Consider the following 16,429-nt stretch of genomic DNA (forward strand, 5'->3'; position numbering starts at 1 on the left):
ACCGTTCGGACAAGATCCGCGCGGTACAAGGAAAGGGGGATCGAATTAAATATAACAACGAATTTTGGCCCGTAATGTAGATGCATGCATACATGCATACATACGTATGTACGGACACCCAACTCTTACGATAGATATAGAACGGGCGAGGATATTTAAATATATTCGTCTTTGTGACCTACGCCACGAGCTTATTTTTGTCGCACGACCAACCAACCATCCGATCATCGCTTACGCTAGTAAAGTTACTTGTTGACTCACACGGCCACCTCGTGTAAAGATACAGATATAGATACAGATACAGATTACAAGATACATTCGTGGATGACGCGAGTCCGAAGGAAGCGCTGCGCCGAACTACTCGACCATATTGCGAATTTCGAATTGCAAAATGCAAAAGCTCGGAGGGGAGTAAAAATTTGATCGTTGTCATCCGGTGACGTCGAAAACTCCCAATTTCTCCCATAGCCTTAACACTTCCAGCTTCGACTCGAACTTCGTGACACCTTCGTGATTTTCAATTACTTCTGTTCGCAGCAATCCCAGAGCATCGCGAAACATGGCGGAAAAACAACGTCGGGACAATTTGAATACCAACATCTCGACGATGGCATCGCTGGTGCCGACTGTCGCCGGAAGCTCGAGGCGGATGGACAAGATATCGATACTCCGACTATCGGCAGCATATTTAAGGGCCTATTACAGTAAGACAACGTTTCACGTTAAAAATTATTGTTCCGTTTGCCGCACCTTATGCAACGGCAGTATATCGAAGAAATCTACGTTATAGTTGAAAAAATATTTGAAAACATGTACGCGTTCATTTTTTTACTTGTAAAAGTAATTTTGAAACGCTCGAGTACCTGCAAGAAGAAGATTAAATTGCAACAATTCGCTATTTTCGCTAATTCGCCTATCTCGACTGGTTCAATAGCACGTAGAAAAAGGATTTAAGAACGGAAAAAATAACACCCGGTTGAGTTGAATGCCCTACATGTATTATTTATCACATGCTTTTCAAACTGCTCGGTAATTACTTGCAGGCCTTTTTATTTCGCATCTAATTCGCGCAGCGCAAATCCCGTTCTCTCTCTCTCTCTCTCTCTCTCTCTCTCTCTCTCTCTCTCTCTCTCTTTCTATCACTCTCTCGCTGATCGATTCGCACCTGCGATATAGCTCATAGGTGTTACGCGCAGGTATGTATACATATGCATATATATATATATATATGTACACACACGTATATGTGCACAATCTCATCTAGCGCGAGAAAAACTCGCAGGCACGACCTTGCGTACTACGCACGCGGCGGGCGGACTTAAGTAATCGTAAACTTTGAGTAGTACGATAAATTTGTCCGCCAGTTAATCGCAATCGCATTTGTTTGTGACCTTCGTCTATGATTGGTTAAAACGCGCTGTCAAATCTTGCGAGAGCACCGATCACTGGTACGTTACACATGCGCCGCACGGCGTCATGTCATATCAATCTGTGCGGATATACAATCTATTCAATGAATCTGTCTGTTTCTTTTATTTGATTATTTATTTATTTATTTATTTAGTCATCCGTCATTTATTCCTTCTATCTTATACTTTTTTAATCTATATCGTCTCTTTGTTTAAATGTGTATGAAAAACTCGTGCGGAAAAGACGCGAGTACAAGGAATAGAAAATTTCCTGTCTTTTTATACGATACGTACATTGTACATGTGGGGTGAGTGTCACAATTATTGACCCTTTCCCAGTTGTTGACCATTTTTCGTTGTATCCGTTTGATCGTTAGTTTTCAAATCGCGAACAAACAAATTTGTAATGTCCAACTCTCTAGGAATTGGTTTTGGTAATCGAAAAATTCACAATTTGTGCCGGCAATTTATAATTTTGGAAAATATAAGGTTCAATAATTGGGTCTAAATGTGTCGATAACTGGAACACTTATCTTAAGACCGTGTCATACAATTGGAGAAAAGGTTTATCGTATTGTTTTGTTGCAGCGTTGGGCTCGGGATCGGTCAAGTTTCTTCCCCAACAATTCAACGATTTGGATCTCGAACAGTATATAATCGAAGTGAGTATTTTCAATCATACATACACGTATAATAACACGTATAACGCAAATAGACACGTGTGTATTAGAATTCGGTGAAAAGTTTGATATTAGAATAACGGTTGAATTTTAATAATCAGTGACGATTCGCGGCAACAAATCAGAATGAACTGATTTTTATAGCCCTTGCCTAAATCACGTTTATATCGATCGTAATCCGAGGCTTGGAGCAACGAGCCTATAAAAGCTTTGCAGAAGGAAATTTTGAAAAAGTAGATGAAGATTAAAAAAAAAAAACAAGGTAACAAACGCCGATTTATCATCGACAGAACGTGGTCGCAAACGCTGGGTTTTTCCTCGTGGTCACGACGTCGGGGAAAATCGTCTACATCAGTCGACAAGTCGAGGATCAGCTTGGCCACGCGCAGGTGAATATGTACATATAATTTTTCCATTACCATTTGTTGATTTTTTTTTTTTTTCTCTCTCTTCATTATTTTGCGATCAGTCGAAAGCTTCCGAAGTGACGCTTGGAATGAAATTTAACCGCGGCTGGAGACCTCGAATCGGCCGATTTTTTTACGGGGCATCTTGATATATGTAAGTATCGGTGTTAGGTATAATGGACGGGATCCAGGCTAGTAAAGCAAATGCAAAGGGAAAGAGAAATTTTTTCTATCGATCAATCGCTGCACGCGTATGCAACGTCGAGACACTCGCTCCCATGGCGACGTTTCATCTGGCACCGTGTCTGCAGACGTCTCCTTGTTTGCCCTTGCAATCGTTGGTGCGGCTGAGAGGAATAAAAAAAATAAGAAAAATAAAAAAAAATAATGCAAATGAAAATTAAAGAGACAATGGAAACGGGACGGGAGGAGCAACGTAAACTTTTCTTCCACGTATTTCTCAATGTACACAATCATATGCCTGCCGGTGAAAGAATCATGCGTCGTCACTTTTACGTATTCGGCTTGGTGATTCTAATATTATATGTCTCTAGAGATGAAAGACATCTACAACCCATATGTTTTCAAAGTCACCGGTGGGTGCTGGAATAATTTTTTTTGCTTCCACCGTAGAATGTAGTTTTTTTTCTTTTATTTTCTTTTATTTTTATCTTTCCTTTTCTTTTGTCAAAGAAAAGCGTTTATTGTGTTTGTTTTTGTTGTGTTTTTTTTTTCCCCCTTTCAGATCTAGTGAATCAGGTTGAATTAGAGAATTCGTTGTATTCAGAAATACGACTTTCTCGGAACAGGTTATAAGTAATGTCACGTAATCACTAATATATAAGCAAGCTTTGAGAAGGCAACTTCGTTAATGATCCCAACACGTGTCAACGAATCATAGCATTAATATTCTTGGGACGCCGGACGTGCAGAAGATGTTCGTCGATAAGAATTTCAACCTCCGTAGGACCATAGATGTCGTATTTTCTCATGGCAACGATAACCCAAGACATCCGTATTGTTGCTTGGTTTTTGGCGAAAGTAAGACAGGGTTTTTCGTTCGGTATTGCCGCGTGCATTGTCGAAGATCAGATTTCAGCGTGATTGATAGAAAAGGATATCTCCGACGTTAGGATTTTTGAAAGGTTGAAAATCGTTTGCCCAAAATGAATTCGATACGCGTATAATTGGCGAGTGAGAAAAGGAAAATTTATGAATTAATTATAATCATACGTTCGCCAGGGATAAACAGTCTTTCGGCGCTTATTTTCCCATTTATGCCAGCGTGGGTGTTGCCAACAACACGTCTTCTTCTACTCTCCGTGAGAGAATAAGAGAAGCACACGTGTGTGCATAGCTAGTCTCGCGTCGTCGAGAGAGAGCAGGTGGATAAGAAGGTAAAGAGAAGGGAAAAAAGCCTAGTCGGCTTGAATTTCTTACCTTCTTCCTCTTCACCTCCATCCCGTGTTGTCACGTCAATTTCCTTTGTCGCTGAGAGCTTTACTCTGCACGTGTCGTTAAATATATATATACATATGTATATGATATATATGTAATATATATAAAATATATATAAGAAAATTCGATCATTTTACAAAATCTGCAGTAGAATAGTTATTTCATCGAATAGCCAATTTTACTGCAGAATTTATTTTGACCTAAATCAGATGTCACGCCGTTTACACGTGAATTGAATGAAAAAAAAAAAAAACAAATACATCGTGCAGACGGAAATAAAATCTGGCAAAACATCCCGTATAGCCTCAGTCCCACGCGTGACCGGATTGCGCTGCTATAATAATCGGCTGTTTATAAAGAGATACGAATTAATTAGCAAACTTGTCGAGTTTTATTACCACTGTAGCTTTTACCTGCTTAAACCTGCAATAAAGACTCAAAATTGGTAAATATTCGGTTACGCGTGGATATTGGTTTTTCGTTCTTCGTGTTCGCGGATGAATTCTTAGCCTCCGTTATCCCCGATAAATTTAGTTTTTTGCTTTTGTAAAACGAACATGTTGCAGCGATCGCCGAAAATAAAATTCGGTCCCTGTCACATTATACGTTTTTAATACACGATTATCCAAGAACCGAGGTGTCGATCAGGTTTTCTACGTTTCATCATTTTTCTTCCGGCTTTGCTTGTATCTTTGAACGCAGTTTAAAGGTGCAGCAAGAAACTGAAAGAAATTATCAGACAATTTTTAGTCAAATTTTTGTCTGCCAGCATGAAAACGGCCGCGCAACAAATCAGCTACACGTATTGTTTATTTGGACCGTAAAGTAAGAAATAAAAAAATATTAAGATCTTGGCTTGCCGCTAAGAAAGCTGAACAATACCTCTCATTTGATCTCTATACTTGTATAATGTAACACTGTAGGGGATCGGTTGAGATCGCAAACTCAGTGTCGTTATTGGATGTAACACAAACTGCGATAGAAAATAGCGAGTGAAACTTTGGCTTACTTTTCTTCTATAATTGGGGTCATCGGATAAAGAAAAACGTTGCAAGGGATTGAAATGCCAAAAGTAGGTGTTACGGCCCTCGAATTCGAGTAAAGGTACGTTTGGAGTGCCGGACGCCCTTTTACAAATTGACATAATACGTCGTCTGTATATATGTATATGCGTAGATTATACGCATTCACGTATCGAGGGCAGTATGAAAGAACGTACCATCTCAAATTGTGCTAAAAAAACGTAACATCTCAGATTCTTTCCAGAAGAAGGTCATATCTGAAATTGTGAAAGAAGAACGTGACATCTCGACCGAGGCAAAATTTTTCATTGATGCGGCATTGGAATTTTGGCTGTACGAACTATACGAAGCATTTTTTCCGATAGATTTAATAATTGTTTCAAGCATTTTCTCGTTCATTTAACCTTCATGATGAGAAACCAGAAACTTTCACAACGAATCGAAGAAACAAATATTCTTCAATTTTAATATGTTATTTTCATTGAATTTTTCAATTGACGAAATGAAAACAAAAATTATGTACATTACGGAATTGGAATGCTATTTACGCAGAACCTTACGTTGGGCTTACAGAATGGTCAACAACATTTACATAAAATCAAACTCATTATGGAGGATGAATGAATGAAAAAATGACTGTAACATTTATTGAATCTGTCGGAAAAAAATGCTTCGTTTAATTCATGCACCCATAATTCCAGTGACGCATCGACGAAAAATCTTACCTCAGTCACGATGTCACGTTATTCTTTCACAATTTGAGATGTCATCTTCTTCTAGCACAATCTGAGATGTCGCGTTCTTTCATAATGCCGTCGGTACGTTCTGGGATTAACTGTCGCATTGAGGGTAACAGTCAGGCTACTATTAGTACCCAATTGTAAGCTGAAAAAACGGATCACTCTTACGATGATCGGTCCCTGATAGTGACCCCGATGTCAGGGCTCTTCGTGCGCACCTCATGGCGACCTGATACACGCGTTACGTGTACCCAGTGAGCTTTTGAGCCTTGGCATGCTCAGCGAAACGATTAAAGACGAGGCCGGGAATGGGAATGGAAATGAGGATGAGGATGAGGATGAGGAGGTGGAGGGGCTGGCTTGTTTTCGCTGTTTTTAAGTGCAATCAAGTTATATTCATGTGGGGTGAAAGAGGTGCCCCGCAGAGAAAATGAGGCACGATGTCGCCAACGCGTTGGCTTATGTGCCTGCACGAGCCGTATAACCACGTGCCATACAACCTCCGTTCACGAAATATATCGGAAACCTTCCCTTGACCGTTCCGTGTCGTATGAGAAAAGAGATAGTTTTACAGTAGCGGAGTCACCTTCTTGTCACTTTATCCTCGCTTAACCCTTTGTTGGCCACCCAGGACGAATGGACGTCCACTCGTACTTTCTCTGAAATGCTCGCTCCTCTCGATTTCTTGAAAGTTTATTAATTTTCATTTATCGCGTGACTACATATTTCGTTACTCTCAACGTCGGAACATCAAAAAAAAAACCTCAAACTAGTTACCTCAATTTCTTTTTTGAATTTTTGCTCGCCACTGAGTGGGTCAAAAATAGCCTAGGACGAATTGTTTCTGTAAGGTGGCCCACGAAGGGTTAAACGATAGCTCAAACCTGTTTCGCAATGGCTGCATTCAAGTAGCATACCTTCGAACATGAATTTTCAGTCAAAAGACCGTATTCCCTTCGAGTAAGACTTGAAAAGTAACGATAGTACAAACGTTTGCATGACTCTTACAAATTATATGTCCGATCGTCATCGTTCGTTTCTATTTTGCGTTACAGCACGAGCTGCTGGGCCAGTCGTTGTACACCTTTGTATGCCCCGAAGATTACGCCGAATTACGGAGCGGACTGACCCCAGACGAAACCCAAACTTCTACCTCGAACGCGATACAGGCGAACGACGAGACCTCGAACTCATCCGAGGAGTCGCAATCCCCGAAGACGGAAAGACAGTTTACCGAACAACGCCGGAGCTTCAGCATACGGATGTCACAGAAAGCCCTGAACAAGAGGGATCACGGACAGTACGAGTGCCTGCAGATATCCGGGCTTCTCAGGCTTGCGGACGCATGTGGGAACCAATCGAACAACAACAATAATAATCGATCGAGACCTCGAGGTGAGAAACTTTCGGACGATTTACGGACACCCGTTTTGCACCCGATCCCGGGTTCTTCCTTCGTGTCAATTGACGTTTATTCTGGCTGGGAAATACCGAGGGACCATTTTTTTTCAACGGGAAAATAATGACGACGCACGCAGTTATTACTGCGTACCGGGATGAACTGTAGGCGCTTTTCATTCACGTCTCATATTTCTGAACGATGCTGCGATGTGTCCTATTTTATATTCGGTTGATTAAAACAATTTGTTTAAGTGGCCTTCGTCCGATTTCGAGTGCCATTGGCATTGAGGCCAGGACTACAAAACACCTGGCTTATTTTTCATAACAATTGTCAAATAATATCCAAATACGTTATTTTTTCGCCAGATTAATGCAATTCGATGTTATTACACGAAATATTCCTCATTGGGAGTCAAAGTTACCGCAGTATTGTACATCAGTAGCTTCTGCAAATTCATAAGCATGGAGGAAAAAGAATTAAACGGATCAGTTGACACACGAAGTGAGAATTCGAAGCACCTTGTTCCCCCAGCTGTTCTTTCAATGCTGCATAATTAGAATGAACCGAACTTGCACCACTCGCATATATCTATTTGCGCGTGTGGTTTTGCTGTTTCTTTTTTCATCAATCTTTCAATATCCGTTCATCCTCATTACGGAAATATGACTGCCATTGTTACGTGATATGTTAGTTGAACGGTGGGTGTTGAACTTGACTAGAAATCAACGGGACCAGCAACGACATAATTTTCGTGGGGATCGCACGGCTCGTGAAACGACGCACGATAACAGAACTGTCTCTGCTCGAGGCAACGAAGGATGAATACGTGACGCGGCATCTGATCGATGGGCGCATAATATTCTGCGATCACAGAATCTCTGTCGTGGCTGGTTACATGGCAGAGGAGGTATCGGGACTCAGCGCGTTCAAGTTCATGCACAAAGAAGACGTCAGATGGACTATGATCGGGTTACGACAAAGTAAGAACGGCTATTTTACTTCTTCCGTTTCTTTTTCCTCGGTCAAACTACAGGCGAAACATCGAAGGATCTGTCATCACTCGTCGGTCGATATGTAACATTTTAAAAGTACGGATGCACATCTTTTATCTTTCAGTGTACGATCGAGGGGAGGGATTTGGTTCGTCGTGTTACAGATTATTATCGAGAACTGGTCAGTTCATCTACCTCCGTACCCATGGTTATCTCGAATACGACAAGGCTACGCAAAGCGTCGAGTCTTTTGTCTGCGTAAACACGTTGGTTACGTAAGTATTGGTCGCGAAATCACATACATAAACGTAATGTACGAGTTCTGGCTTTACGGCCTTGTATCAGTATCTCAAAGAAATTTTTCTCTGTTCCGTGAACGATTGTGAAAATAGGGAAAAAGAAGGCATCGAACTAGTGCGGGAAATGAAAAACAGATTCTCAGCAACTGTTTCTGGTCCGGCTAAAGTCGCAATTCCACTACCAAGTTCGATCACGCCTCCGGTAAGTTTCAGAAATATTTATTATCCAAGTGTTAATGTCCGACGTCAGTTGTTGATTGTGAAAACGGGGTGATACGAGGGTGAGAATACATTAGGAAAGACTCATTACGACTATCCGCAGAACTGGAAGATTGTGGCAGGACGGTAGAAATATGACAATGGAACCAGGCTGTTTCAGATACTGCCACTCTTGCCTTCAACATTACGAGCCAATAACAGATGTTATAAACCTGTCATTTTATGATCATCAATACGAAATGCCCAAGTAAACATGTTATCGCAATACGAGATCTGACGGCGTAACTCTGCTTGAATCCTTTGGAAAATGGAATCTAATGAAGAAATTCATCAACGTGCAGAACTGCTTTCCCGATAATTGTAAAACATCTTTTGTGTATTCTTACAGGTTCAAGACTCTCAGTGGACGGATCCGAAACTGACGGTCGAAGACCCCGCTCAGCTCGAGGATGCTGTGAAACAATTGATAAGTAACCTGCCGTCTCCCGCGTCCGGTATTTCGGCCTCACCTTCCCCGATAACGCATAATCAATTCTACAAAGCTGCGGTGTACTCCACGAAATTGCCACCGGCCTCTATTCAGGCCCACAAGATGGGGATGAAATCGCTGCAGCTTAATTCACCCTCGGACGAAGAATCGAGTCACGTCCTAACCGACGGTCATGAGACGAGAGAATACAGTTCGGCACAGACTGATTCAGCATCGATCGACGAGCCGCAATGCGACAGAGACATCGATGATACTCGGACGTCATTTTTGTATACGCAGACAAACACGACGGTTGAAGAATCACTGGGTGAATGTGAAACGGAGGACATAGTATTGGGACTCGGTGACGATCGTTTTGCGGAGGAGAAGCCGAATTTGGAAAAGAATATTCATATGACGGATGCCAATCGTAACCTGAGTTTGCAGAACTGTGGAGCGGCTGGGTCTAGAACATCCGATAATGTACGAGAAAAACGGGTGTCTCGTAGAAGGGCTACTCATGGCGCAGTAGGAAAGGTGCAGATGGACAAGTGCAACAAGACGATTCGGACGAAAAGCACAGGAACAGCGTCACACAGAACACACGAGGCAGTCCGGGATGCGAATAGTTCGTCGAACAATCGTTGCATAAGACCAGACTCTGCGCGAAAATACTCGGGCAGTAATTTCGACGAGAAGATTTTGACCGACGAGACACAGTACACGAGAAAAAGGTCGAGAAGCATCGAGGAGGTGCCCGTCTCCGTCTCGAAGAGAAAAACTAACAAAATGGGCTCGGCGTCGAGCAGTAACGATTTCGTGCTGAGCAACGAAGATATTAATTACTATCCAACCGTCGGATCGCCTCTGATTCCAAGGCTCGACGACAACGAATTAGGCGAATTAAGCGGCGAAGCAAACTTGATCAGTGATATTGTTCTGGAATCGGATGCGGGATTATCGAGAGAATTGGCGACCGCATCGTGTTTGCCCTCGATCGACGGTTATCAGCAGTCGAACACCGGGTTCTCATGTTCGTCGGTAACGGGCTATCAGATTAATGAGTTTCACGATGATTACTCGGGAGACGTCTTGAGCCCGAGCTTGGACGTTGACACAGGTACCACAGTAGTGTCACGTAAAAACAAAATTAAATAAAAAATTTTTAATAAATAAAATGACTGCACGTACCTACACAACACTGTTAGCACCAATCTCCAATCAATGTTCCTACCGACCAAAAAACATCTACCTTCAATTCTATAATCGTCCGTTGTACCTGAAGCGAATCTGAAACCATCTGAATGTGTAGTATCAGTTCGACCTCAATTTCTTCTTCCTAAAGCCAAAAAAAAAAAAAAAACAAAATAGAAAACAAAAAAAAAATCAACATATAAAAACAATTTGATTTGTGTGTCGAGAGATGACAACTGCTAACTCGTATTCTATCTGGCATGTTTGTAGATCTTATGAAGACAAATTTTGAAGACCTACAGTCAGTGGTGTGTAATGAAAGTAAGTTTGAAAAGTGTTTAGAACTTTCACTAATCTGTAGAGTAACACATTGGGTACCTCGGTGCAAATTGCTGCATAGTATGAAATTTTATGACAAAACCTGACCAACGATGCATGAAAAATCTTTCTCATAATTGTTGAAACTTCTGAAACACAATTACTGTCTTGCACTGCAAACTCTACTAGTGATTTTATGCTAATGTTCATGCTCTTTGGTGTAAAGTTGCGATTGTATATTCCCCAAGGCGTTACCTGATACTGCCTGCTTATACATACCAATATTGAATAGTTGACGAGTAAAATGATTTTAGATTACAACGCAATGCAAAGAATGAACAGTTATTGCCGCAATATGTTTCATTTCGTTTTTCTTTTTCTCTTACAACGATCCAGCATGTTCAACTGCAAATTATGTGTCTCTGGTGTTTGCATGAGCTCTTAAATTAGAGGAAGCACTTTTTCTACTCTGGTACTTAAAACACAAACTTAAGGTTAATAATCTTAGCACGGTACTGTTTTCCATGGTTTATAAGGCCTACGAAAAAACGTGTACAGTTTTGTCGCAAAGACCCAACTGTAATAGTTGCCAAAGTGTGAAAATTTGATAATCAAAATATTTTAAGAGAAAAACACAAACGCCAACAGTCGTCATTCCTTACTTAGATTTTTTTCTTGAAATTTATTGTTTCAGAAACCATTGACGAGGCACACATTAACGAATTTACAGCCTGCAATGTGAGTATCGCACGTATCACATCACTTATCCAAGCGATTACACATCACATGTAATAAAAACCCATGAATAAATTGATTTCTTTTTTCTTTGCGTTCTGTTACAGCAAGCTGTGAACGAAGAAATCCGAAAGACGCAGTTTCAACTGGAACAAAGCATAGCTCTCAGAGAATCCCAATTGAGCGTACTGAAGCGTGACTTGGATAACCCCGCACTACTGGCTCAAAGAAAAAACTTGAAACAAATAGAGGTAAGCAGACCACAAAATTATGTAATTCTGAACAGTAATTTAACATTTTCGAAAAATTATTATGTTTCAGGCTGAGCATAACGAGACCAAACAAATGCTGATAACGCTTCAACAAGATCATTATAACTTGCAGGTCAATGTGCAGCAAAACATCGGAGTGTGAGAATGAATGAAGGAGAATGTTATTTTAATTAACGCTGCAGCAAAGTTTGCTCACATTTCTTTGGTAATCTGAAATGAACTCAGACACCTCCCCACCCCCCTCGCTCCCCTGCTACCCATTTCCTATCCACCAATAATTTAAGCAACAAGTAATTCACGACTGCAGTGCGAAATTGCCATGACGCGTACGGAATGCAACTGGAAGATATACGTGTGTATAATAAAAAACCGACTATTTTTTTTTTTTTTCAAGAACATTGAAAAATATTCCGAGTGTCCCTAAAAAATGACCTCGGTAAAATATGAGCTCTTAATATTGATATTTAGAGGTGACGATTCTCAATTTTCTATTTCCCATTTAAATAACATGGGAAAAAATTTTTAAAAAATTTAGAATTTTATTGCTCGAAAACGAATCAGTGTGAAGATATGAACAAAACATGTTCTTGTAGGAAATTTTACGCTCTACAAAAAAGATCTGAATAAAGATTTGCGTAAGGTAAGTCGTTTCGGAGTTATCAGGCCTCAAACATCGAACCGTTTGAAATAATGATGTTGTTAATTTATAAATGCTACAAAACTGACTCATATCACTTAAATACACAATATTATCGATTTTAAAATTAATACGATAGACTTCCAATGAAATGTTAATTAATAAATTTCATTAATCAACGATATGAGTCAGTTTTGTAGCATTTATAAATTAATAACATCATTATTTCAAACGGTTCGATGTTTGAGGCCTGATAACTCCGAAACTACTTACCTTGCGCAAATCTTTATTCAGATCTTTCTTGTAGAGCGTAAAATTTCCTACAAGAACATGTTTTGTTTATATCTTCACACTGATTCGTTTTCAAGCAATAAAATTCTAAAATTTTTAAAAATTTTTTCCCATGTTATTTAAATGGGAAATAGAAAATTGAGAATCGCCACCTCTAAATATCAATATTAAGAGCTCATATTTTACCGAGGTCATTTTTGAGGGACACTCGGAAGATTTTTCAATGTTCTTCGAAAAAAAAAAAGTCGGTTTTTTGAAACACTCTAAGTGTGTGTATATATATATATACACAGTGCAGTTTGATTTGAGAATAACATTTGTAGATAAAGAAAGAAACAATCGTCTGCACCGGAAATTTGAGTATAAATATAGAATTGACCGATTATAGATGTAAAATATCAACGTAGGCATTGTAATTATTATAGGCCTATACATCTTCAATATGGTAGAGTTACTCTTATCATTGCCCGAAACAGTACAGAATTTTCTATCCTTTGCTTGTGAATGATTTTTGAGTTTCTAAGCTTCATAGCAATAATGAAAGCGTTCGCTCTTTCAGTTTTTGTCATTAAAGCGGAAAAAAAAAATTAATTACCATCCGGATCGTTAACGGCGATTGATCGTGTCTCGTGAATTCTTACATCGAATAGTGGATATCTAGTAACAGCAAAATCAAACCCACGAGCGCATGTCGGATTGGAATGACAAAGCAACCGCATTGTTGCAAGGATATTATTAATATGCAGATAAAAAGATAGGTGCTTCGTGGTTACAATGGTACGTAAACGCATAAAATGAACTGATGGCAAATGGCATTCTTTTTTCATAATCCTGAATTAAACCCCAATGGATGCATGAAAGTCGTTGGACATACTTGCGCTGTCAATCTACGTCCGTAATTCCACGATATACCCTGAATTTGTAAATACATTATATTTATACTTACTTGAAAAAATTTGGTACGAAAGCTTAACCTCATAAAATATCCGGCTAACTCGGAAACAGGTACCTACAAACCGTTTTATAAGTCTGTCGTCTATTCAACAGTTTATCAAAGTGAACGATATATTTCCCGCAATCGGGAATAATAAATAGTAATAACATGTGAATAAAGGGAAAATAATCAAGGATTAATCTGTTATCGAAATAATGGATCGTTGCCATCGATTTTATTGGCTCACTATAAGACTGCAATGTTATAATATATTATTATTACTATTATTATTAATAATTTGATTATATTATTATTATCATTTTATTTTTATGACCATTATTTTATTTTTATTACAATTACCGTCATCCTTATCATCACTACTATCGGTATCATCATCTACATAATATGAGACGATTGTATAGTAATTCCCAGATAGCGCCAGTGTGTATAATTACATGCTCAGTCCTGACTGTGACTCCTGCTACATCGCAAACTCTGCGACTGATTGAATCAAAAAACCAAAAAAGTTTATTAAACAAAACAAAAATAAAACATAAAAAAACATTCAGCATTAAGGGAAAAGAAAACTTACCATTTAAAACTCAAATAAATTAATCATAATTTTAAAAAAAATCGAAATAAAATAGAAAAACGAGATCTGAGTGCGGTGGTTGTACCTTTATTGTGCACTGACTGGTTATTATTTTTCTAAAAGCTATCTGGATGCCCATTTTGTGTGTGTGTGTGTGTGTGTGTGTGTGCGTGCGTGCGTGCGTGCGTGCGTGCGTGCGTGCGTGCGTGCGTGCGTGCGTGCGTGCGTGCGTGCGTGCGTGCGTGCGTGCGTGCGTGCGTGCGTGCGTGCGTGCGTGCGTGCGTGCGTGCGTGCGTGCGTGCGTGCGTGCGTGCGTGCGTGCGTGCGTGCGTGCGTGCGTGCGTGCGTGCGTGCGTGCGTGCGTGTGTGTGTGTGTGTGTGTGTGTGCGCACACACAAATACAAATAACAATACAATATTATAATTATGTTATAATTAGAAGTGTACCTAATTTAAAAACAAAAAATATTAGCGTGTAAGCATGGTGTACTAATAGCTACTTACATCTAACTTGTTATTTACTGTAAATCAACATTTTATCTATCTGCAATCATAATTACGTCTCAGTCGGCGTATTTTCGCGGAATCACCAAGTTATTTTTTTTCATCAATTTCTCATAAACTGTACAAGTACCTATGTCAACGAAATTAAGTTTTTGCTCAATTCGGTTTTCACAAAGTGTAAAAAATTTTAAAATTCCTGCAACATTTTCACAGACTTGTATTGTATTATTGAAATACAATAATCAGATGAGTATTTACAGAATGTTTATATCGTAATTTAAATTTGATATCCAGTTACTGTAAAAGTTACACAGTGCGGAACGTATTAGTTGAATCTGAGTACCTATTCACTGTTACATAAATATTATGTTCGCTATGTTAAATTGATGAACATAAATATTGAAGCTTGAGATTTCGTAAAATAATATCATTTCATTAACCTGTAAGTCTGAGTAGAAAAAAACTATGTAAATGCATTAATGTCATACATGCAATAGAATAAGTTGTAAAATAGTATGATAATTATTATATTACAGCACCAAGTATGTATAATATATATATAATACTACAGCCCTCCCCAAAATGTAAAGTACAAAATACAAATCCAAACTGTCTGTGTTCAGTGTTCTCCCTCTAAACTTAACAATGTACAAAGGTGGTGAAAATCATGTGACAATTTTAAGCCCACGTACCCGTCTACTCAAATTTGATTTCATACATACCGATCACGCTCACACATAATATGCAGCATATATACAATATTAAGTCACAAAGATGAGGAAAAAAAAACAAAAAAAAAAAAAAAAACGCTGGCGTAATTGTATCAAAATCACGGTGTTACAATTGTACATAATTATATATCCTACAGTTCGATTACATTACCGAATTGAATGAAAGGTCATGAGAATTTTATGACCAATTCAATAACCACACACCACACACTTATGTCATTGAAAGTCTGGAAATCGATTATTAACTTTAATACTTTTTTTTCTAATGTAAAATATCTAAAGCAGAGAAACGAAGCAAAAAACTTATAATTAATCCATATTTTGTTTCTATTTTCTAATATTTATTATGGTTAAATAAATGATGAAATATACATTATACAACACTGTAACCATCAAATGGCCGTATTTAATGCGTGATGTAAATTTTGATGATATACTACATGGATAGATATATACTATACATATACCGGATAACGTAACTGAAAATATACTGTATATGGATGAAACAACGCTCGACGAGTGAATGATTGATGTCGATAAAAGTACTGGAAAATTCTCACACAATTTTTCACCCAAGGCATATTAATCTGTGTAGCGATACAGGTATAATGCAGCTTTACAACAAATTTCTGGCATATTTACTTGCGAATCTTGGACATTGAGACAGAAAGAGATTTAGACGTGGATTATAACGTGACACAGACAGTCGGCGCTCCAGCACTATAATGTAATACAACAAACTTGTATTCTAATTAATATTATCATTGTAAATACGTTATAGATTTTATACTTCGTTGGTTGCATTTGCGAGTCGTGTTTTTATTTTTCATTTTTTTTTTTTTTTTTTTCCGAGTGCTGCGCCAAGACACCGCCTATTTATACATATGCCCTTCATGCAAATTTTTCAACCAATGCACACGAAACACACCTACGCAGGTGCAGAGAAAAAAAATGGTCATATTGAAATTCCCAAGCAGTGAGTTTTGTACTCGAAATACCCGACAGATCGATAGAGCAGTATTTCAATATGGTGATGATATTCGCATTACCTATTTCACCGCTATTTTATATTCCTCATTGACTTTTGCAGTGACCTGCAAACGGTGCTTGAAATCATGCGATAA

At 38.9% G+C, this 16,429-nt stretch overlaps 1 protein-coding gene across 7 annotated transcripts in view; it reads left to right on the plus strand.

Moving 5' to 3' along the window:
- Positions 1-11,897, plus strand: part of LOC124297146 (uncharacterized) — a 79,299-nt gene extending 67,402 nt beyond the window's left edge. For 5 of the 7 annotated variants that reach the window (XM_046747845.1, XM_046747841.1, XM_046747840.1 and 2 more), the window contains 12 exons: positions 538-704; positions 1,998-2,071; positions 2,380-2,478; positions 6,772-7,111; positions 7,838-8,098; positions 8,235-8,385; positions 8,503-8,611; positions 9,017-10,217; positions 10,562-10,612; positions 11,304-11,347; positions 11,452-11,595; positions 11,666-11,897. In XM_046747845.1, the coding sequence (XP_046603801.1) occupies positions 538-704; positions 1,998-2,071; positions 2,380-2,478; positions 6,772-7,111; positions 7,838-8,098; positions 8,235-8,385; positions 8,503-8,611; positions 9,017-10,217; positions 10,562-10,612; positions 11,304-11,347; positions 11,452-11,595; positions 11,666-11,758 (2,734 nt within the window). In that variant the 3' untranslated portion in view covers positions 11,759-11,897. Of the gene's footprint in view, positions 1-537; positions 705-1,997; positions 2,072-2,379; positions 2,487-6,771; positions 7,112-7,837; positions 8,099-8,234; positions 8,386-8,502; positions 8,612-9,016; positions 10,218-10,561; positions 10,613-11,303; positions 11,348-11,451; positions 11,596-11,665 lie in introns of all 7 variants that reach the window. The other 2 variants (XM_046747843.1, XM_046747844.1) reach the window with 2 other exon arrangements.
- Positions 11,898-16,429: the final 4,532 nt, after the last annotated feature.

The sequence above is a fragment of the Neodiprion virginianus genome, chromosome 2 (genome assembly GCF_021901495.1).
Source record: "Neodiprion virginianus isolate iyNeoVirg1 chromosome 2, iyNeoVirg1.1, whole genome shotgun sequence".
NCBI lineage: Eukaryota > Metazoa > Arthropoda > Insecta > Hymenoptera > Diprionidae > Neodiprion > Neodiprion virginianus.